The 25,176-nt window shown below is 41.5% G+C and overlaps 1 protein-coding gene across 8 annotated transcripts; it reads left to right on the forward strand.

The window, feature by feature from the left end:
• The first annotated feature begins 530 nt into the window (after positions 1-530).
• On the forward strand, positions 531-23,978 carry LOC140560877 (nectin-4-like). 8 transcript variants are annotated; one of them, XR_011980005.1, is made up of 8 exons: positions 531-685; positions 11,978-12,319; positions 13,644-13,946; positions 14,820-14,925; positions 16,270-16,412; positions 17,498-17,618; positions 17,829-18,807; positions 18,930-23,978. XR_011980005.1 is itself a non-coding variant. In XM_072685501.1 (7 exons), exons 1-7 carry the CDS (start codon positions 619-621, stop codon positions 17,899-17,901), a joined length of 1,155 nt encoding a protein of 384 aa, XP_072541602.1. In that variant the 5' UTR covers positions 531-618; the 3' UTR covers positions 17,902-23,978. The 8 variants fall into 8 exon arrangements, 2 of the variants coding, with proteins under 2 accessions (XP_072541602.1, XP_072541603.1); XR_011980004.1 differs by having other exon boundaries at positions 17,829-18,511; positions 18,657-23,978; XR_011980007.1 differs by having other exon boundaries at positions 17,829-18,164; positions 22,956-23,978.
• The last annotated feature ends 1,198 nt before the right edge of the window (positions 23,979-25,176 follow it).

Raw genomic sequence — 25,176 nt, forward strand, 5'->3', positions numbered from 1 at the left:
TAACCCTGAAACAACAGACACCAGAATACACCACATTACGCTAGCAGCTCTCTGCTGGAGAATCAGGAGTAAAGGTAGCTTAAAACAAAAAGCCCTCCACTGTTTCCCAAAGACATGAGAAGCAATTTAATAACTTAATAATATATAATAATAATCATTGAAATTCGCCTGAGGAGTAAGGTAGGTGTATCTACGTGTCCCTGTAGACCACAAGTGATTTGACATCTATATGTCAAACTCATTTATGTTTTAGAAGTAAAACAAAATACTCATATTTTAAAATAAATGAAGCTACGTTTTTAAACAATGTCAGCACCTTTTAGACGGTCCCTTGCTTCTTCTGCGTCTGATGCAGAGACTCCGGCTATTTTGATGAAATGAACTCGGGGAAATAGAAAGATCAGGAATTGAAACAAAATATAACGATGGTTTGTTCCTCTGTTCCTCCATCGTTTAATTAAATATAATAAATAATAATCATCAATGTTTATGGTTGTTGATTAAGTTGCGTCATGAGTAGAGGAGGAGCAAAGAGCTGCTTGGTCCAGGTGGTCTGACCTGGCTTCTCTAAAATATGATTCTCTAAAATAAGTGCTGGATTAATTTGACCTGAAGATCATGAACCTTCTTGCTCATCGTCTGATGGTCTGTCTTGTATCCATTCAGCTCTGCAGCACAAGTACAGGTAGGGGCTCATGGCTGCGCGGTGGTCTTTCATGTAGCAGAGCTGGGGGGCTAGCTCCAGCTGAACTACACTGAATTAGAGGAGGAAGAAGTTTGAACCTGTACAGAAACACTAAAAACTGCTTTTTAAAACCTGTGTTTTGTTCAGTATTACTATTATAATAATGTGGTATTATAAAATATGTTAACATGTATTTCAGTATTTTTACTTGAGCAGAAAAGCATAGATGTTCTCTCTGACTCTAAAGGACACATTGCAGTAACCTACAGCCAGGCTGACTGTGTGGCAGTAGTTTAATCCAGCAGTCTCCAGCACTGTATTATTCCCTTCAGCTCCACACTTACCTCCTCCAGTCAGTGTAAACACTGCTAGCTACTAAACAGTCTAACAGGACCAATTCCACCTTATTTCTGTCCATTTTAATATGCTGCAGTTAACAGACTGAGACACACATTAAGGTGATGATGCAGGACAAATGATAATATGTGCCAATGTAAAGGACTAGGAAAGGATCATATTGGAACATATTGGTGCCAGATACCACGGGACACCTTCAGAGGTCTTGTGGAGTCAATGCCTTAAATGGTCAGATCTGTTGTGGCAGCACAAGAGGGGGGTACTTTATATTAGGCAGGGAGTACTAATGTTATGGTTGATTTTTGTATGTAGACACAACTTCTCCTGGTGTGATGCTTACTGGAGATACCAAAAATTAGCCCTGTTATTAGAGCGAGGAGATGGAAACGTTCTAGAGAAGAAATAATGGCAGATATTCAACACTGTCAGTCTTCACAGAGGGTCTTCACATCTGTTGCATGTTGTAGTTAAGCGAGTTTGCATAGGGAAATGACCATATTGCTGCTGTCCAATGAAAAACATGTATCTCCATTTTTCACCGTTTTTAGTTTTCTCCATGGTTTGAACCCTGCAGCTGCTCTGTACACTGTGTCAATAATTCTGCAGGAATGGACCAATAGAATAATTAATTACTTGGGATAAACTCTTTATTTTACATTGACTTCCATTCAGAGTTCAGATCAGTTTTGCTTTATTCTGTAAAGTCACCATTTTGGAGATACATGTTTTTCATTGGACAGCAGCGATATGAAGGGGTACGAAAGCTCCTAATAGTTGTTTTTTACAGCAAAAGTATATGAATGGTATAAAAAAAAAGCAAATAAAAAGCACAATGTTTCTTTTTTAGTTGCTTCTGGGGCACCGTCACAGGAACAGCTGGCACTGCTTGCCTTGGGGCGGTCACAGACACCACTGCTGGAACAGAACTAGACACAGGGGCAGCTGGCACTGCCTTAACAGGAACAGAGGCGGGCGGGGCCGCCGAGACAGAAACAGAGGCCTGGGCCCAGACACTGGAGCCAGGACGGACTCCTCTGGTGCAAGGGGCGCCTGCATGAGAAAGTCCAGAATGTCCCACGAACTAGGATACTCATGCCCGGCGCCCTGGTCAGCCTTGCTTTTGTTGTCCTTTAGAAAGGCTAACCGCAACAAGCCCTATCTCTCCCTCAGAATCCTCCCCATTCCATAGAGGAAAACCTTCATGTGAGAGAGAGAGAGAGAGACCCAGAAACCCCACCATCAACGTCTCCTGCAGCATCAGGTGGAGGAAGGCTCCTTTTCCTTCCATACATACCCAAAGGGGGGTCCCATAAGGGGGGGTCTTTCTCAGGGCACATCTGGCCCAGGGATTATCCGCTACATCCATCTTCTTAGGTCTGGTCTTCAATATAAAATACTAGTGTTTGATTTGCAGTCTTGTTTTTAGTAGCCTCTAATAGCATTATTGGCCAGGCATTCATTAACTCTGCATCAAGTAGCACTGATAATTCAGGCTGGTTTTCTACAGAACACACAGTGTCTCCGAATTTTACTGGAGTTTCAGCCACAGAGGAATATCTGCGTAATCATTGCTTTACATGGACTCGAACTATCTGCCACTATTATTATTGTTACCACCTTTATCCATCATTACTCTCATTATTCTCACCTGCACTATTATAATATATTAGTTATATTATATTATATATCGCTCCTGATACTAACAAAATTAGCTGGATCGAGTATGGGATAATTATGGGATCACTGAATCTGATTCCTGCACCACATCATAACTCAAAGCACACGCAACACCACAGAAAATGAGAGTGGGCTCTCTCCCTAGACCCTCTGTCAGACCAAATAATAGACATTGTAAAGGTGTTTGAACCAGTCAAGTTATTGTCAGGCAGTGTAGGGAATTAGACTTAGAAATATGGGGTGAACAGGTATCTGTAAGGGGTCGGTCTGTGCTGCTGTCTCCCAGCAGAGGGCAGCAACGGCAAGGCACCCAGTGGAAGCCCCAGTGCCCAGAACACCTAGGGGTACCCAGTACCCCTTTGTCCTTTGTCCTTTGTCTGAACTCACTAACTAACCCTGAAACAACAGACACCAGAATACACCACATTACGCTAGCAGCTCTCTGCTGGCAAATCAGGAGTAAAGGTAGCTTAAAACAAAAAGCCCTCCACTGTTTCTCAAAGATATGAGAAGCAATTTAATAACTTAATAATAATAATCATTGAAATTCGCCTGAGGAGTAAGGTAGGTGTATCAGACGTGTCTCTGTAGACCACAAGTGATTTGACATCTATATGTCAAACTCATTTATGTTTTAGAAGTAAAACAAAATACTCATCTTTTAAAATAAATGAAGCTTCGTTTTTAAACAATGTCCGCACTTTTTAGACGGTCCCTTGCTTCTTCTGCGTCTGATGCAGCGACTCCGCCTATTTTGATTAAATAAACTCGGTAAAATAGAAAGATCAGGAATTGAGACAAAATATAACGATGGTTTGTTCCTCTGTTCCTCCATCGTTTAATTAAATATAATAAATAATAATCATCAATGGTTATGGTTGATTATTAAGTTTATGTTTTAAGTTTAAGTTTAAGTTTATGATTGTTGATTAAGTTGCGTCATGAGTAGATGTCACTTACTGACATTCATGGGGACGATGAAATGACGGGTAAGACCAACGGGAACATTGAGAGATCAGGATCAAGCTCTCAAAAATCAGAGCCCATGGAATGTGAGCCATCAGAGGAGGCTGGTGATGGTGCTGCAATATTCAACACTGTCAGTCTTCACAGAGGGTCTTCACATCTGTTGCATGCAGTTAAGCAAGTTTGCATAGGGAAATGACCAGATGGTGCTAGACAAAGGTCGTCAGTCAGTCAGTTGCTGAAACGCAATACTTCTGGTCTAGTGGATGCCCTAGATATATTGTGTCTGGTAGGGTGTTCATGGTGAAGCAATAATGTATATCCTTTCATAAGAACAAGACTACTATGCCACTACCATGCCAGTGTTCCTGATAAGTAGAGGGTGATGGCAGATGGACTACTGGTTATAAGATATATATGCATAAGCTCACTGGCTACATTATCAAGTGTCTGTCACATGGTGAACCGTAGCTTATCAACAGTAGTCCATCTGCCATCACCCTCTGCTCAACCAACCAGTGGGGAAAAACGCCCATAAGACCTCTGTTCACCTCTCATTATCATTAACAGTGGCATAGTAGTCTTTTGCTTATGCTAGAATATCAATTATATCGATAACAGGGTTGTGGGTTCGATTCCCGGGCTCGGCAAGCTGCCACTGTTGGGCCCTTGAGCAAGGCCCTTTACCCTCTCTGCTCCCCGGGCGCTGGAGTTGGCTGCCCACCGCTCTGGGTGTGTGTGTGTACTCACTGCCCCTAACACGTGTGTGTGTGTGAGTGTGTTCACTACCAGATGGGTTAAATGCGGAGGACACATTTCGCTGTACAGTCCACACTGTACAGTGACGAATACGTGCACCTTTATCCTTTATCCTTTTTATCCAATTATTGCTTCACCGTGCACTAATATCTAAGCCGCCTCCTACAAGATTATACATTGTTGAAGTTCCCAAATGACTTTCTGTTGTTTTAATGATGATGATCGTTTTGATGATGATGTTTTGTTTGATATAACAGGGCGGTAAGTGTAGTTGAAGCCAAGACTGGGTCAGAACACTCTAAAAAGGCAAGGCCTTGTTTGGTTTCTGATATGCAGTGGTCAGTACCTACCAAAACCGCTCCTAGGTACAACCTTGTACAACTAGTGAATCAGCAACAACCCCCCCCCCCCTTCTGCAAAACTTACAAGATGTAAATGCTCTGCACATAATGTCCTGGTGCCACAGGACACCTTCAGAGGTCTTGTAGAATTAGTGGTGGCTGCTGGTCTTTCAGAGAGGGGAAGCTCATTGTCCTTCTCAAGAAAATGGCCTGCTTAGAAATTATATACAATACCAGGAAACACAGCTCATGTCTGCAATTGAGTGGCCAGGACAGAGTCATGTGTAGATAATGTTTTGGTGAATTCCCTGTAATTCCCCTTGTTGGATTAAACTGCTTGTTTAATTCTTTCTCCTCGTAGGGAAAACTATCAAATCAGGTTAGACAATATTAGCATTAGTCTGCCATCATGTGCACCAGCTTGCTAGTTCACTCTGACCTAGTCAACAGTATGAATGATTGATTGAAAAAACTAATAAAACGATATTAAACTCAAACAAGGGAATGTTGTAAGGGCCATCACCTTCATCAACAGCTCATCACCATTATCAGCTGCAGGCCAGAGATGTTACTGATAAACTCTTATTCTAGAGTTACTGCATTACTGCACCATTATTCATTTCATACATGTGTCCAATGTTTAATCTGTATAGTGTTGCATACTGCAATTCTGTGAATAACACTGTAAAGCACACTGTATTGAGTATTGTGTGTGGCCTCCACGTGCCTGTATGACCTCCCTACAACGCCTGGGCATGCTCCTGATGAGGATCTCCTCCCCGACCTGGACTAAAGCATCTGCCAACTCCTGGACAGTCTGTGGTGCAACGTGACGTTGGTGAATGGAGCGAGACATGATGTCCCAGATGTACTCAATCGGATTCAGGTCTGGGGAACGGGCGGGCCAGTCCATAGCTTCAATGCCTTCATCTTGCAGGAACTGCTGACACACTCCAGCCACATGAGGTCTAGCATTGTCCTGCATTAGGAGGAACCCAGGGCCAACCACACCAGTATATGGTCTCACAAGGGGTCTGAGGATCTCATCTCGGTACCTAATGGCAGTCAGGCTACCTCTGGCGAGCACGTTGAGGGCTGTGTGGCCCTCCAAAAAAAATGCCACCCCACACCATTACTGACCCACTGCCAAAGCCATCATGCTGAAGGATGTTGCAGGCAGCAAATCGCTCTCCACGGCGTCTCCAGACTCTGTCACGTCTGTCACATGTGCTCAGTATGAACCTGCTTTCATCTGTGAAGATTTACCAGTGGCGAATTTGCCAATCCTGGTGTTCTCTAGCAAATGCCAAGCATCCTGCACGGTGTTGGGCTGTAAGCACAACCCCCATCTGTGGACGTCGGGCCCTCATACCATCCTCATGGAGTCAGTTTTTAACCGTTTGTGCAGACACATGAACATTTGTGGCCTGCTGGAAGTTATTTTGCAGGGCTCTGGCAGTGCTCCTCCTGTTCCTCCTTGCACAAAGGCGGAGGTAGCGGCCCTGCTGGGTTGTTGCTCTCCTACGGCCTCCTCCACGTACCCTGGTGTACTGGCCTGTCTCCTGGTATTACCTCCAGCCTCTGGACACTAGCTCGCATTGATGTGCCATCCTGGATGAGCTGCACTACCTGGGCCACTTGTGTGGGTTGTAGAGTCTGTCTCATGCTACCACGAGTGTGAAAGCAGCACAAACATTCAAAAGTGATCAAAACATCAGCCAGAAAGCATAGGTACTGTAGTCAGTGAAATGTTTACACAACTGTACGTATTTGACCATTTCATTTTTGACATTTTAGAGGAAGCTGAGTGTCCCTTGCAGTCTTCTTCGAAATCACCACTGTGTAGAATCCATGCCTCATTGAGTCAGAGCAGTTTTTGAGGCACAAGGGGGACCTATTCAAGATTAAATGTTTAAAGGTTTAAATGTTATGGCTGATCAGTGTATGGTGTATACAAGTAGTTTTATTACAACATAAAATGTAGATATAGAAATAAGGGTGCTAGTGAATGCAGTTCCTGTGGGATACCAGTGATTTAGCATCTGCTTCACAGATGTGATCAAAGGAATGAAGAGAGATTTTGTCAACGTCTGTGTGGCTCACCAGATAATTGCTGCATTGATTTAAGGGACATAGAGCTCATTATCTTTGTACTTTAACTCTAACTCAGTGAATTGCCGCAGGAGATTTCAACCACACTGATCTCAAGTCAGTCCTCCCTAAATTCCATCAACATGTTTACACAAACATCTCCAGCGCGTACCAGGCGGAGCCCCGCACCCACCTCGCATTCTTGGACCACATGTCTGTGTGGCTGACTCCAGCATACACACCACTCATCAGACGCTCCAGACCAGTTCAGAAGCAGGTGAAAACCTGGCCGACAGGAGCCATCTCTGCCCTTCAGGACTGTTTTGAGTGCACTGCATGGGACATGTTCAGGGAGGCTAACTGAAGGCGACTCTGTTAACTTGGAGGAGTATACAGCATCAGTCACTGGCTACATCAGCAAGTGTACTGATAACTCCAAGTCACTGTCTCTAAGACCATCACCACACGCCCAAACCATATGCCGTGAATGACTGACCTCAGATGCGTGCGCTACTGAGGACCCGCAACTCAGAATGGGTTACAAGGCGGCCCTGAGGAAAGCAAGAGCCAAATTGTCACGAGCCATCCGAGAGCGCACACATGCCCAGAGAATCCACAGCCACTTCAAGGACACGGGTGACACTCGGTGCATGTGGCAGGGCATCCAGGCAATCACAAACTACAGGACAATGCCACCGTCTTGTGACAGTGATGCCTTCCTCCCTAATGCCTTGAATGACTTCTATGCATGGTTTGAGGCACAAAACAACACGTCGGTGAGGAAGACCACGCCCAAGCCGGACAAGCAGGTGTTGTGCCTGACTACAGTGGATGTGAGAAAAACTCTGCGGGTAGCCACGGAACCCACGGAAAGCTGCAGGACCAGACAACATCCTCGGCAAAGTGCTCAGAGAGTGTGCAGATCAGTTGACGGATGTTCTCACAGACATCTTTAATGTCTCCCTGTGCAGCTCCACTGTCCCAACGTGCCTCAAGATCACCACCATTGTCCCCGTGCCGAAGAAGTCCACAGTATCCTGCCTCAATGACTACTGTCCCGTTGCTCTCACGCCTATCATCATGAAGTGCTTCAAGAGGCTAGTCATGAGGAACATCAAGACCCAACTGCCCTCTTCATTGGACCCCCTGCAGTTTGCATATTATCCCAACCGCTCCACAGACGATGCCATCACCACCACCCTTCATCTTTCCCTTACCCACCTGGAGAAGAAGGACACCTATGTCAAAATGCTGTTCATAGACTTCAGTTCAGCATTCAACACCATCGTTCCACAGAATCTCATCAGGAAGTTAAGCTTGCTGGTCCTCAACACCCCCCTCTGCAACTGGATCCTGGACTTCCTGATGAAAAGGCCCTAGTTAGTCCGGTTCAGGGACAGCATCTCAGCACCATCACACTGAACAGTGGGGCACCCCAGGGCAGTATACTGAGTCCTCTGCTGTTCACCCTGCTGACTCATGACTGTGTTGCGAAACACAGCATCATAAAGTTTGTTGATGATATATCTGTGCTGGGTCTCATCAGCAAAGGCGACGAGTCAGCATACAGAGAGGAGGCGCAGCAGCTGACAGACTGGTGTACAGTCAACAACCTACACTTAAATGTAGACAAGACCAAGGAAAATGTTGTTGACTTCAGGAAAACAAGACACGATTACTCTCCGCTCAGCATCAACGGCTCCTCTGTGGAGATCATTAAGAGCACCAAGTTCCTTGGTGTCCACTTAGCGGAGAACCTCACCTGGTCTCTGAACACCAGCTCTACAGCCAAGAAAGCCCAGCAGCGTCTCTACTTCTTCCGGAAGCTGAGAAAGGCCCGTCTCCCTCCACCCATCCTCACCCTCTTCTATAGAGGGATCATAGAGAGCATCCTGAGCAGCTGCATCACTGACTGGTTTGGGACCTGCACAGCCTCTGACTGCAAGACCCTCCAACCTATTGGACAAGAAGGCACTGTAATCTGATCACTCAAACCTCAATCGGAGGTGGTCAGAGATGCATATGGCCATTAGTTTTGTAGTGTGAACACCAAAGCCTTGCTGCATCCCCGACAGCAAAACATGTTTAATAACCATGAGACCACACTGACCATGCAAGCTGAGTATGCTACAGTAACACATTGTAACTTACAGTAACCTTGTAAGTCGCTCTGGATAAGAGCGTCTGCTAAATGCCATAAATGTAAATGTAAATGTAAATTTGGGCCATGCCCTCCTTGAGGCAGAGTTGCTCACTATCTTCAAACTCAGACTGAAGACCCAGCTCTTAAAAGAGTACTTTGGCGAAGTGTAGTGCAGAGTACTGTGGTCTCCATATTGACTTTAAGATTTAGTAGCATCTAAGCTTAGAGGGATATTTTGGCTCCAAGCCAACACAAACTAGCTAGGGATATTTTCTGAGTAAACAGTGAAGTCGCTCTGGATAAGAGCGTCTGATACACGCCTTAAATGTAAATGTAATGTACTCATATTACATTTATATTTAAGGCGTTTATCAGACGCTTTAGTTTAGCTCACACCTTAGCTTTCATTCACTCAAGCTAAAGTAATTATGGTAATGTGGATAGGCTTCTGCCTAGTTACTTGTGTGTGCACGTCATCAGGTAAAAGCTAGCTACATGGCAATGCCATCCACAGATTCAATGGGCATGAACTGTTGTAGCAACCAGGGTACTCATTATCCAACAAATCTTGTTATTTCAGTAACCAAATGATTAGCCAGATTCTTATATATTAATGTAAAGACATTACCTTTTCGTTATATTGTCCTCATTTTACTGGTTTTCACTTAGAAATAATACATACATTTTAAGCGTATCAATTCCATCTCACTAGTTAATGTCTTTTGTATCTTCTTCCCCAGGGCAATTGTGCTATAACTCCAAACCTGAATAGCTGAGCAAACACGGAGTCAAGACTGTGATGTAACAGTTTGGGGGTTTTGGAATCAGCCTGTTTTACAGCTCTGTTTTGATTCTGCTGGATTTTTTTAACATTGTAAATCATGCCAAATTGCAGTTTGACATTCTAGGGCTCCTAAAACTTGTGGAGGTATGGATAGGTGTCAAATTCATACTCAGTTAAAAAAGAAAATAATGTGGCAAAATTATGAAAGTGTCACAGTATTGAAACTCTGTGAAGTACTCAAAAAGTTTAAAGGGTTTTGACCCAACAAGAATATTGCATTTTATTTCTTGCTGTATGGTGCAGTGATGAATGTGTGGTACTGGTCCCAACACAAATTCCCATTGTTACACTGATTTTGAATGAATTTTGTTGGATGTTTTAGTAAAAATAACAATAACAATAAATCTTAAAGCTCACCAACACTACAGATAAGAACAGAGAAAAAACAACAGGCCTTTGAGACTTGTAGTCTATATCTTTAAGGACAAAATGGACATGTAAGAATTAAGAAGCTTGTTTTAAGAAGCTTGTTTTACTGAAATGTGTAATTGAGTAAAAAGATAATTATTCAATATAAATAATACTCAAATATAAGTTTATATAAGTCTGAAATAATACTAGTATAGCAGCAAAGTACTGTCTCAAGTATTTTCTGCTCCTGGGTACTGAACCCCTTTTGGTGACATCTGAAAAGACATTTTAGATGTAAGTGATATACACACATGAGGTCTGTGTTTTAAGGTTAATGAACCCTAACCATACAATCTTTACTGCATGCTTGTGCAAATGTGCAAGAAATTTATTTTAATCCATCCATTTCTCACCTAGTTTTGTTGCTCGATTTGAGAGAAAATGTTGTTGTCTTCGTGGAGGAGTTTAAATGTCCGTTTAAGTCTGCAGATTTTAATCTTAAGGATAGTGGTGAATAGCACTGCTGATGCAGCTGCTGAGCAAAGTGCTGTCCTGGGTGTAATTTCACTCCAAGGCACAGAGTATACAGTAAAAATGTACTAGTCTGTGCAAGTTTGCATTTTTACTGCTGCGTAGCTCAAACGGGCAAGTGTGAAGAGTTAACCCCTTTTTATCCAACTTTTTTAAATGTATAATTATAATACATTTGAACTCTGGGGTGAACTAGGTGTGCACAGTACTAACAAAGCAATGCATCACCATTACCACTGCCACCTTTCTACAGCAACATGCTGCATTCCGTCTATTCATCTTCCTCAAATGTGGTGCCATGTCTAAAAGGTGGTACTGTTTATTAGGCATGCACCGATCCATCTTTTTCACACTTTTACACAACTTGTGTCGGCCAAGACCTGATACCGATTTTACAGATATAAATGAACCCAATTTCTGTTAAGTATTCACCTATATATAATACTTGTGCTTATATACACAGTGTTGTCTGGGCTCAGGCTTTCATTATGAAGTTCCAAGTCTATGAGACTAAAGAGGAGCGAGCAGCTCCTCCCTTCTCGGTTCTTCTTATATGGAAAACGAGCTGAATTACTACACTGTTTGCTATGATATGATGATATATGTGTATGATGCCTGTAGGTTGCTCTGATTCTGAGTTATGAAGCCTGGAATACCGGTGATTCTGTAAAAATGAGACTAATTATCCCATACCCGATCCAGCTAATTTTCTTAGTATCTTAGTATCTTTTTATACCTGAAATTATATAAATATAATAATTATATTGAAATTATATAGTTGGGCATAATGGTACTTACCTGGTTAATCTCCTCAAAGCGGGGTGGGGGGGTCCTCTGTCAATATCTCATGATTGGAGAAATGAATTATTGTGTTATGCTGTAGATTTGTGCTATGTATATATATATTGGAATCTAAATTAATTGTCTCTGAGTTAACTAATGTATATTATATACTGATTTTAATGCATCTCTAGATTGTAACCCTTTAGGATGGTATGTTCTAGGGAAGGGGAGGTCTTAAAGCAGCATCTTGTAGGTGGGCAGGTGGGCTTGTAGACTAGGGGCTGGGAAGCTGGGAGAAGCCTGATTACGGCTTCCTATCCTTTTTTTCTATTTATTTATTAATTAATTTATTTATTTATTTTTATTATTCATTAATGGCAACATTTATTAGGTATAATTGATCTATTGTTTTAACCTTACTTCATTTTTGTTTGTTTCTTTTTGAACAGCCATAAAGGTCATTGGTCAAAGGGTCACCTTCACAGCAGGAGAGGAAGGCACCTTGTTCTGTCAGCTGGTCGACACAAGTGAGCAACTTACACGGATTACATGGCAAAAAAGGACACCGAACAGCCCTAAGAATGAGAATATTTTTGTCATCACTCCAGACGGCAAAACAGAAAACATCAATGGATTAGGAGACAGAATTGAATTTATTGGAAAAATTCAAGAATACATTGGTTCAGTTCGTCTGAAGAATATGAACTTAGCAGATGAAGGAATCTACACGTGCATTTTCAACATCTTTCCAAGAGAGATCTTTGAGAGAGAGATACCGCTTACTGTACATGGTAAGAGATGTCCTTCATGTTAATGTAAGCAATACATTTAGGATTTTGGGGTTTTTTCTTCAACTCTATTGAATGCTCATTTGTAGGCGTGGGGTGGTAATACTAGACTGTCTTGTCTAATCCCTTGTCTAATGTCTTGTTGTTTGAGGGTCTGCATAGCCGAAGACCAGCCAGAATACTGATGCCCACCACTGAATGTGCCTAAATTTGAACACCAGAACTGAGGAATCTTGTTTTCTTGTTTTTCTGTGTGAGTCACGTACCTGAGGAAGATATGGGAGCAGGATGCACTACAGGAAGAAGGCAAACAAACTGGGGCAGTGTGGTGCTCTTCCAAATGTTCTTCTGGAAACTTTAGGTCCTGCTTTTCATGTGGATATTTCTTTGACATGCCACCTCCCTAAACACTGTTGCAGACCAAGTACATCCCTTCATGGCAACAGTATTCCCTATTTAGGATAATACACCCTGCCATTATTCAGCAACCAGTTGATCCATGGAGGACACACCTCACCACTTGCAGGACTTAAAGGATCTGCTGCTTACGTCTTGATGCCAGATACCACAGTACCTTCCAAGGTCTACTGGAGTCAGTGCTTTCAAAAGAGTCATCCACAAGAATACCAGGACCCAAGGTTGCCCAACATTGGCCAAAGCATCTCAATGCCTCTGCTGGCTTGCCTTTTTCCTACAGTGCGTCCTGGTCCAATGTTTTCCTCAGTTAAGTGACGCACACACACCAGGGCGTCTGAATAATGCAAAAGGAAAATGTGATTCCTCAGATGAGTGTTTGAGGTTCAGTTTGTTGGATTCATGTAACTTTTATTATTCAATTATACCAAGAGAGAAAGCTTTCCATTCTAGGGACCCTTTAATGACTTTCAAGAATGTGGAATTTAAAAAGGTTTTAATGGTTTACTTGCAGCACAAAACACGGCAGGACAGAAACCTCATTCCAATAATTAAACTAAAGGACTAAAAAGACAGATAGTGTCCGTTAGGCTCGTTTTTAGTAAAGAGGAACTGCAGATCAAACAGGAACTAAAAACAACTGTTTTGCAGTTCTGATATATATATATATATAAATAAAATATTTTTGAAATCTGGTGTTTGTAATTCACTTCTGTGACATGGTCTGGTTTGTTCCCTGTTCCTTTGTGGTTTGGTTAATTTTAGTTTACATTTAGTTTGTGGTCTTAAACTACAGTTTCTGCCAATTTGCAAATGTAAATTAGTTTATCTTTGTATGCAAAATTAAATACTGCATTTATTTGCTTTTCATTTTCATTCTGCTGTGTACTGATGTATCTGTCTTCTATTACAGTTCCTCCTGTCGTCAGTGTGAACGCTGATGTGATTCCTGTTGCTGGTGATTCTGAAGTGATCTTGGTAACCTGCATCGCTAAAGCTCAGCCTGAGGCAAATGTTTCCTGGAATCTCGGTGCTCTGAGTGACCTTGTGAAAGTAAAGACTGATCTGTCTGCAGAACCTGATGGATTCTACACTGTCAAAAGCCACCTGATTGGTGTAGCATCCAGAGAGCTAAACCAGCAGAAGGTTCAGTGTTTGGTGAATCACCCTACCCTGAAGGAGGAGCTCATACTGGACTATGCACTAGTCATCCACTGTAAGTTGCTGTCAGCCAGGTGACTGTCCTTAATACCCTAGTGGTCCATTGCAAACAATCAATCATTGTATTTAGACAATATGAGGCTGTATGAACAACACCACTGTATTCACCTCCAGCATTCTATTCATATCAACACAAACTGAAACAATGGTGTCGCTGTGCTGTTTGCAAGTTTCCCTCATAGGATTACACAGTTCCTGTTGTTGGAGACAAAAGAATAAGATCTTTAAGTGCTTCCCACTTCCATTTTCCTCCATTGTTCATTATCTGACAGAAGAAGTATCATAAATACACTATATGGGGAAAAAGTATTGGGAGACCTGCTCATTCATTGTTTTTTCGGACATCAGTGGTATAAAAAGGACTAACTGCACCAACTTTTGTTGGGAGTAACTGTCTCTGGAGCATTGCTGTGAGGATTCGATTAAATTCATCAGCAGTGAGGTCAGGATTTTGGATTATCACAACCCCACACTCTCCAACTCATCCCAAAAGTACTGGATGAGGCACCATCATCCATCATTACAGAGAACACAGTTTCATTGCTCCACAGCTCAATGCTGGGGGGGCTTAAATACCCCTCTAGCCCACGCCTGGCTTTAGACAACAGGTTCATGTTTATCTGCTCCAGAGAGTCTTATTCTTTTGGCAGTACTTCTCTACAGGGACTCGACAATCTGTGTCAGCAACAGGCAACGGCATGTTTTGTTGCATTTTTTGCATTTTTTTTTTTTGGAAGGTCAAACTAAGATTTCCTAGTTTTGCGTTCGGTCAACTTCTAAATTTTATCAAAAGTTCAAAATCATTTTTATTTTTATCATTTTGTATGTTTTTGTGTGTGTGTGTGTGTGTTTTGCTTTTTTCTCTCAGATCCTCCGCAGATTGTGTATATAGTTTCAGTTAATGTTAAAGCATCTCAAGAATTTAGATGTGTAGCTGATGCCAATCCTCAACCAACAACGTTCACCTGGAGCAGGTAATGGAGCGCTGAACAATGGCTGGGTGCAGCTGCACTGCTCACAACAGACATTGGTAAAATATCAGTTTATCTAGAACCTGGTCTAGAACCAGCTCAGCTGCCAGAAACCTCTAGTTTCTCTCTAGTGGTTAATATAGAAGGACTACTTTCAGGTTTTGCTTTTAATGTTTCACAGACAGATTTACAGTGTATTACAGTAGAGGAACTCTGTTTCAGTGGAACTCAGCTTAAATTGAACTCAGCTATTTAACTACAAATTCAAAACTACGTCCTGTTAAAATTTATTAGATCTTCCTGTGTTGAAGTTAGATAAACAAAAACCCAGGAAACATTACAGTAAGAACGTTTCCTACCTGCTTCTATAGAGGGTTATGCATTGACATCACACTCCCATTGAAACACAACACTTTAGCCTTGGACACAGCCGCTGTGTTTATTAGGGAAAACAACCAAGCTGGAAATGATGCAAGCGATTATCTGCTGAAGTTAAAGACAGTTGGACTCTACAGTGATCCATTCAGATTATCAAAAAGCCAATGGTCCATGTACAGTGATGTGTAGACAGGAATGTCCAGCTAACTGTTGCTCAAACCACACCCATTTAGAGGATAAAGCATCATATCTGAGAGCACAGAGTCGAGTGAATGGTCCTAGGAGTGGTTTCCACTGCATTCAGGCTCATTTAGTAGACTGGCTCTTCCAGGTTTAGATTGCTTTCACTTGTAATTGACCTTAGCATGTAGCTAAATTGGCATCTACAGTAAGCTTGTTTTTTGCCCACCTGTTTTCACAGCATGCCTTCATCATTCAGTGAGCTCCCACACGGTTCAGTGCCTGGATTCCAGAATTGCAGCAATCCATCAGTTTCTCTTTTCTTTACCTTTTAGCAGTTTTGTAGAAGGAGAGCTCCTGCTGAATCTGTACAGTCAATCATGCAACAGCTCGTTCTTGTTTTTGTGTTCGCAGCATTCACATTCTTTAGGCAGCTAGACACACATTCGTTTTGGGTGTAGGGGTAGATTTAAACCTGCAACGAGGAGAGAGAGGGGGGGAGAGTTTTAAGCATACGGTCATCAGAATATCGGAATATTATGACCATCCCTGGTTTGAAACGAACTCGACCCAGGAGGTCACAGATGCCACATGATGGGGTTTGCTGCACGTATAAATAAGCAAGCACACTAGGTAGTTAGCAGAGTGCGAAACAGTCACCATGGAACCCAGGAATAGGGTTGAAACCTTAAAGTGAAGGATTGGACAGATATTTTAGTGGTTTTACTGGTTTGTGCTGTTTGAGGGTTTACAGAATAGTAACATTTAGTTTTTTGGTTTTTTTTACAGGGTAAACAAGACGCTTTCTGGCAGAGTTGATAATGAGAAGCTGGAAATCTTACTGGACTCTAACAATAATGGCCTGTATATGTGTAAAGCTTCAAACCAGTATGGAAATGGAACAGCCACTATGTACATGCATATTTCCACAGGTGAGTAAGGTGTGTGTGTGTGTGTGTGTGTGTGTGTGTGTATGTATGTGTATATGTATGTATGTGTGTGTGTATGTATATATATATATATATATATATATATATATATATATATATATATATATATATATATATATAATTTGTGTATATATATATATATATATATATATATATATATATATATATATATGGCTGTATGTACAATATTGACGACACAAACCCAGGGCTCAACTGAAACACATACCTTTATTTAACCTCCCTCCACCACACCCAAACAAAAACTTTACAAAACAGATCAGCCCGAGTGGAGCTGTAAAGGGTCACTACACATGTGTACAGTGCCACTCCCTGTGTGTGACTAAGCACGTCCTTCTATGCCATTTATCTGGCTCATTTGCCTGCACAGCCACAGGTGAGCAGCATCTGGGTGGTGTAGGGTGTCATTCCCACTGCCAACTCCCGCCTCCGCCTCCTCTGCTGCCGCCACGTCTGATATTCAAGAAACATGATCGAACAATATGAACCCTTCAGCTATCCTTATTGGTTTAGCAGAGTGCTGCTGTAAAAATGCAATACATAAACAGCAGTGCGCTTCACTGGCGCGGTTTCATTACTCTAATTTAACAATAATAATAAGCACTTACCGATCAGCACTCTGTACGTGAACATGCTGTCACAAACACAATCAGCACTCAAGCATGTGAGTAACTATATTAAACTGCAGTTGCAGCAGTTTACCAGACTTTTACTGCATGTTAAACTAACGCCTCAGTCTGTGGCTGTTAAGTGGTCACAAACTGTTAGAAACTAAATGTACGGTTTCATGTGTAGCAAGGGTGTGTTGGTTGCTTTTGTAGTAAAGTATTCATAGTATTCATTTGATTAATTTTATAAATTAATTAATTTATAAATATACATTATCTTTCTGGGAAAACCTGGAATTATTTGATCCAATTATGTGGGTCCCATGGGTCTCCGTAATTCAAACAGTGTTCTTATAAGCCAAGTGAAGCCTGTTTGAGCTGACTGTAGTGCCGTTCTTTCACATGGTGTTAAAAAGAACCTTTCCTCCTCTTTCCTCTAAGGATCCAGTACTGCCTGTTGGAGTTTGTTCTCCACCCTTGTCATTGGACTTGCTATATTTTTTATTTCAAAATGTGTCTTTACTTGGAGATTTTCCAAATGTATTTCACAACTGAGAGAAAGGTAAGTTTATTCATTTTAATGTAATGTACAGATCTGTAAAAGTCTAAAATGATTTATAAAGTTGTTGTAAGTTCATGTTTTGAGTCCTGATAACCCCAAACATCATCTAAAATATTTTCTCATTGTTAATAAAATATCCTCCAAAATTATTCCTGATGCAAGACCCAACCAACAATGAATGTAATGCTAATTTAAACCCATCCTCTCTAGGCCTTCTGAGCATGTTCCTGTGCCTAATACCACAGGTATCCACAGGGACAGCAGTGGCAGAATGAACTTATAAAGCTGTGTGAGCTGGTCGTCTAAATTCTCCAACTATACCAGTCCAGTCACCTTCCTGGGACAGGAACTGTAGCAGCAGAAGAACTGAAAATAATGTGAGGACAAGGCACAGGACCACGAACACTGAGACTTCGCTTAAGGGATTAGAGGAGCAAGAGCAGGAGAGCTAAGGACCAGAGAAGCAACAATAGGACACACAAGAGAGCGGAGGTCTGTTTAAAAGAACGAAAAGAAAGTCGGCATCACCGTTCTTCTTTATCTCAGGTCAGGTGATCAGTGAGATCAGTAGGTGTCTTTTTTTTTTCCCCTCTCCGATTGGACCATACCTTGTCGTGGTGGGGAGGCTTTATCATCTTGAGTAGGGGAACAAAATGGTCCTTCAGAAAACCAGACACATGGGATTCTGCTGGAGAGAGAGTTTGTTCGGTCTGTTCAGAATTCCTAAATATCATAAATGTCCTTACAGGGGTCATATTGTATATTGTGCAAGTAAACAACAGAGTGTTTAATTTTTACACGTTTCACAAGCTCTGCTGCCTGGAGGACATATGGACAAACTAATACACAGACTGGAGTGGATTACCTGGTAGTTGAGGACAGGTCGAGGGCAGGTTAGTGATGGTTAGATAGGGTAGGTCTTGCTGTTTTGCTATAATCTGTGTTTGTAGGTAACTCTAAACCTGAGTTATGAATCAAGTTTAGTGAAAGAATTTGTCCCATGGGTCGGTCTAATTATCATCTGACTAATCTCTCCAGCAGAATCCCACGTGTCTGTTTTTCTAATGAGACGAGCGTGATCATCCCATGACAATGACCTGGAGCTATGACTGTATGATTGCACTACACCCTCAGCAATCAAGTTCACTTACTGGTGCATTTAGTGGCCACGTACTGCTGCTTGCATTAGGTAATTGCATTATCTCAGGCTTAAATAGACAACTCTAACCCTGTAAAGCAGCTGGTTGAAGTTGTTTTGTAAGACGTCCTGCATATCTCAGTAAATGCTCTTTCTGTGTCCCTTCGTTTTAGATGACTTCTAACACTGACCAGCACCCAGACATCAAGCCTCCAACATTGTAAATAGGCCTTCAGGGTTGTGTTGATCCAAAAATAAAAGTACCACTGAGCTGTTTCAGGTGGCCATACAGTCATGTATTTTCATCACATCACATTTGTTTTAAACATATATTATATGTCCAAATATTTATGGACACTCTTCTACTGAATGCATTCAGATTCTTTCAGTTGTAACCATTGCTGATGCTGAAGATATTTCTTTGGTTGTATGTGTTAGGTAAATTACCTCCATCTCTCAGTAGTGTTCAGATGAAGATTTGAAGTATTCATGGGGTGTCTACATTTTTGTCACATGGCAGTATAGTCCTGTTCTCTAGTGATTTGATCCACAGGATTGTCAGTCACCAGTTTAGATGTGGTGTAGATTTCATTTCAGCTTTGGGGAAGACAAACTAGCTTCTCATTAAAATAAAGTATTAAGCACAGTTCCCACGATCGCTTTGCACGCAAGACAAATGAGGCCGCCCTGTCTAGCACCAGCGGCTGTAGAGGTCTGGGTGAAAACAACGATGGGCCTCTCTAGGCCTATTTTAAACACCTCCTTACACTTATAGTAAAGTTCTAATATTAGTCTTTCATTTACATACCCTGGTATATGATCTAATGCAGATAGGTCACACCATGTACTGAAAGCTGTGTGAAAACCCCAGTGTGTGACAGAGACACAATGACAGAGCATCACTTTATGTATGCTAATAAAAGGAATGCTTTTAGAGTGAGACTTAACCAGGCATTTTAACGACCAACTGGACAGTGGAGCTTGATATTTAGGAAACCAAGTTAGTCACAGAACTAACTTCTAGCTTTAATTAGGCTAGGTAAATTAATCTGCAACACTTACAAAGCTATCTCCCCTTCCTCTAGGACCATGGTGCTACATAGAGCAACACAGCACTACACAGGACTTCATGAAGTTATAATATGCAGTATTTCTTATAGTGTAACAAAATAATGTCCGACTGTTTGTGAACAGACACCAGTTGTAAGGAATGCATCCAGCTACTTTAGGTTGTAGCCCTTGCTGACACAGGTGTGCAGATGAGTCTGGGAGTTGGGGATGAACTGTTCTTTAGAAAGCTGGTGCTCCATACAGTACTTATGGGATTAGTTGGGAATGAGGTGGGGTGGTGATCATCCAACATCCTGACCTCACTAACACTCATCACTGAATGCAATCAAATCTTCACAGCAATGCTCCAAAGTTTAGTAGAGAGCCTTCCCTGGACAGTCACTCCAACAAAAGTGATTTCAGAAGAAACAATGAATAAACATGTGTCCATATAGCATAATCTTGTGTCCATGAATAATCATATTTTTGTCCATATAGTTTATGTAATGCAAACACACAGGTAGTTTATGGTCAGCATATATCATATATGAACACAGCAGTTACTGGGGCACAAGATTGCTCACTTCCAAGTCCTGAACTAACAGTAGGAGTACTCTAATGGCGTGGTATGTGTGGCGCAACAGATAACACCACTACCTGCCAGTGAACTACCATACCACGTGGGAGACTGGGGTTCAATTCCCAGTCTGGGTGACTATGCTGTGCTACACCAATAAGAGTCCTTGGGCAAGACTCCTAACACTACACTGGCCTCTGTAATATGAGTTACCAGCAATCTAATCTAATGAAAATGACTTTTGATATCTAAATTCATGTAAAGCTCAACATGCTCCCATTAATACATTTAAGATGACTTGTAACAGCAGCACCCAGAGGTCAAACCTTCAAAAAAATTATAGAGGGCATGTCTCACCGATTAAAAAAAGAAAATGTACCACTGAGCCATTTTAGGTGACCATACAGTCATGTAAATGAATTAGGACATCCCATGAAGTCCATGCATTCAGCTACTAAGTTGTCCCCATTGCTGAGACAGATGTGCAAATGCGTGCGCACACACACACACACACACACAGCTCGTCTAGTCCCTGTAGAGAAGCACTGCCAATAAAGTAGGACTCTGGAGCAGATAAACATGACCCTGTTGGCGCCATGCTGCCTAATGCCAGGCATGGTCTAGAGGGGTAAAAAGCCCCCCAGCATTGAGCTGTGGAATTGCGCTCTCTGGAATGATGGATGGATATTGCTCCACCCAATACGTTTAGGATGATTTGTGGAGTTGGGGATTGACTGGGATGGAGATCATCCCACAATCTGACCTCACTAACGCGCTTGTTGCTGAATGCATTCAAATTCTTACAGCAATGCTCCAGAGACAGTTACTCCCAACAATACTTTGTCCATATAATGTATTTTGTGAGGTTCTTGGAGTGGGATTCAGCTCAGAATGTACTGAGAGGAATGTTCTGTTGGTGAATGGCAAGAGATTAGAGCTGATTGCATGAGCCTCACCGCCTATGCCTGAGAGTTGCAGCATTTGCTTAAGCTGTTGCAGCATTTGCAAAATATCTTATTACTGCCTGAAGTAAATATTGCAATGTCAGCCTTGAAAGAGCTTGATGGGAAACCAAAGGATACAATTAGAAACACGCACGTTAGTGCAGGTGTGAAATGTGTTTTATTTATACGATATTATGTCTCATTTAAATATTTAGCATTTAATTAGGCCAATTTTGGGGCTCTGTTCTCAGTGGCTAGGGGACGTTTTTTTTTTTTTTTTTGGCTGTTCATGCTGCCTCCTTAGTCCTTGCAGGTATCCTTGATGAGGATGAGCAATCTGCACATGATTCTGGGTTTTTTTGGGGTGGGTGGAATGACTAGGCCATCCTTGTGAGAGGAAGTGAGAGAAGCTGTACAGTACAGAACAGTACAACAGCTTTTTCAAGGAGTTGCAGAAAGTGCTAACACTTTTCATTGTGTGTTTGTCACTTCACAGCTAGCTGGTGCACGCAGAAGGAAGCCAGACAGTCTGGCCAGACAGTCTTTTAAACCATGTTACAATGACTGCAGGCCATTAAACCTTTATTTTGGTTTGCTAATGGAATTTGAAGATACTTAAGGTGATGACTCACAGGGCTGACTAATAATAGCACCTGCACCTGTTTCTATTGGTGTCCTTCAGAAAAGGAGAGGCTGATGCTGCTGATGTCATGTTATTGTTGGAGAATCCTTTAGACTGAAATGCAATTCTGTTTTTATAACAGCCTATCCATGTTTGTGTGTCTGCATGTTTCAGTATCAACATTTCACAGAGCAGAACAAAGTTGTAGGGAGAATGACCTCTAAAGCATCACAAAGCATTACTAATACTAATGATCTCTGAAAAGCTGTTCAAATGTCTTGTTAAAGGTGTTTTTGTGCTCAGCCTGAAATTGGCATACTTACTGGAGGACGACCTAATAGAGGAGCCAACAGGAGCTGCTGTCTCTGCTTTTCATTTTCATGTATTAATGAATATGTATTCATATTAATTTACTAATGAATTAAACATGCTGAAAATAATCCCACTATTGAAGTACTATTGGACATGAAGTTGAACTGAAGTGTTGTGGCTTTGATTGATTTAAAAATAGTTGCTTTTGTTCTTCTATTTGATTTAGCTTTGTATTGTTAAGTATTTATTAGATTTAAACTGTTCATCACATGAAGTAACTTCTGACTGACCTGAGAAACCCTTATTACAAGCATTAAAGTAGTGTTAGTCAAGATTTAGGAAACACAAACTCTGGTCAGTCTCTGTTAAGGATATTTATTTGTAATGAGCTCACATGGGTTTATCAGTCACTACCTGTGTTAGTGTTAACATTGTTAACTGCAGCTGACCTTGCAGTTGCATATATGTGTCTTTGAATGTTTTAGAGCTGCAGGCCTGGATGAAAAAAACAGGTTTTGGGTGTCAGGAAATGGGTCATGAGAACTGGCTGGTGTTCGCAACATTTATGCTTTTATTCAGATAAAATACCTGAATTTACTCAATAATAAACAGTGTTAGAGGTATAGAATAGATGTGTCTTTTTTATCTTCACATTAAACATAACTCATATTCTGTCTTTTATTTCTGTGTCTAGATGATGGAGAAGTTGGAGCGCAGTGGAGTGAGATATAGTGCTTTTTTTCCTTTCCTTATCTCACTTCTGTTTTCTTTCCCTTCATTCCCTCCCTCCCTCCCTCACTCACTCTGTACCCGTTTCAGGTGATCTTAGTTAGTTTCTGTGTATTACTGGTATGTTAACACTCGTGTTTATTTTAAAACATTATATAATTATATAACACTATTCATAGTGTTTTGTAAACAAAAGTGAAACCTCTCCAGCATATGAAAATTACTACCCTCCCTTCATTCTCTCTCACTCACTCTCTCTCACTCACTCACTCATTCATTCAGCATATGAAACTCCTTCATGTCTTTTGTCATGTATGTTCACCTAACCAGGAAATATTAACCGCCACACCCTCTACCAAAAGTCCTCTTCACTGTACAACACTGCGCTCTACTGGCTCTGCAGAGGTCAACAAGAGCTAGTGCTGCTGATCATACAAGGTTCAGTGCCCTCATTTGATTCCTGTATTTGCTGGTAAGCAGACACACACTGGCAGCAGGCAGCAGTATAACAGTACCACAAACATCTCTACATCAGTAGAATAATGCTGATATTGTGATTATATGACATTATTGTTGAAAATTAAACACTATATTAAAGTGCTATAAAAACTTTAAGAAAAGTGATGGAAATGGTTGGTGTAGTAAAGCATCGTTTAGTATTAAAATCAGCTCACTCCCCTTTTCATATGACAAGAACAGGATGCCTGAGGTCCCTCACCCAGCTCCATGTGAGAGACACTGGACTAGTACCCACAGGAAGGTTTGAGAGGTTCCTAAAAACCATACAGAGGAGCAGAGACTCGCCCCAGCTGCATCTTTCTCTGTACCGAGCCTTTCAGACAGCAGCCAATAAACAGTTGCAGCCAATAATGTACTGTGTCATGAGGTGAAGCTGGAAAACCACATGATAATTAATGTAAGTAAAAATGAAAAAAATAAAAATGTATTGATCAAAAGATGAAAAAGTATTAAAAATATTGCATGAAAATATTCTGTACTATGACTATTTTTTTCAATATGACCTAGAGGGAAAAATTCTGGAAATATTCTGGTGCCCAAGCCCAGGTCATGCCACCATCCATACCATTGTCCACATACCTCTAAGATTTAGCCAAGGGTTCACACACGCTGAGTCCAAAACTTCTCCCCTATTCACTACCCTTTATCCTATACCATTTTTTATGGACACCACTTCAAAATACTCAATTTTCAGTTCTCTCAGTTTCCAGTTCATTCTGCTCTGTACTGAGATGATTCTCTTCTCTTCTGGTTCCTCCGGAACCGGGCCAAAGCGGGCCAAAGCAGGCCAAAGCTGCATATGCTCAGAAAAGAGGGAAGAGGAGGATACGGTGGAAGGAGAGAGAAAGGAGGTGGAAGGAGAGAGGAAAGAGAATCATTGAACTTTGCCTGAGGAATATTAATATTAAACTAAAGGTTGTAGTATGTGTATCAGACGTGCATCTGTAGACCACAAGTGATTTGATATCTATGTCAAATATATCTATATGTTATTTATGTTTTAGAAGTTCACTACATGCATAATTTAAATGTGAAAGTGCTAAAAAAAAAACATCCTTTAAAATGAATGGAGCTACGTTTTTAAATAATGTTCGCACTTTTTAGACGGTCCCTTGCATCTTCTGCGTCTAGAAAGTTCGGGAATAGAGACACGATGGGTTGTTCCTCTGTTCCTCCATCGTTTAATTAAATGTATTAATAATAATCATCAATGGTTATGGTTGTTGATTAAGTTGCGTCATGAGTAGAGGAGGAGCAAAGAGCTGTGTCGTCTCGGTTCGTCTTCCTCTGGAGATGGCCTTCTTATTTAAAAAGGAGAGTCTGTAATCGAAAGAACAGTGTGGAGAGAGTCTGCCAATTCTGAGTGCCCCTCGGCCTCTCTCTCCCCGATTTAGGAATACCTTGAGTTTTTATACCCTACTTCACCTCATATTCTGTTGAATTGTTGCCATATATGGAATGTTTGCATTTCATCCATAAGGAACAGTCCTTAGCTCCACCATTACATATGTGGTCCACAGCCACATCTGGACAGCGTTTAAATCACTGGCATGTCCGCCCAAAGGGATGTCCAAATCTAAACAGCATCTTATGTCTGTTCAATTTGTGTATATTTGGTCAAGAAACGGGGGCCCCTTTCTTTTCTACATCTACCCTGTGTGGCTTAC

Source organism: Salminus brasiliensis, chromosome 8, assembly GCF_030463535.1.
Source record: "Salminus brasiliensis chromosome 8, fSalBra1.hap2, whole genome shotgun sequence".
Taxonomy (NCBI): Eukaryota; Metazoa; Chordata; class Actinopteri; order Characiformes; family Bryconidae; genus Salminus; species Salminus brasiliensis.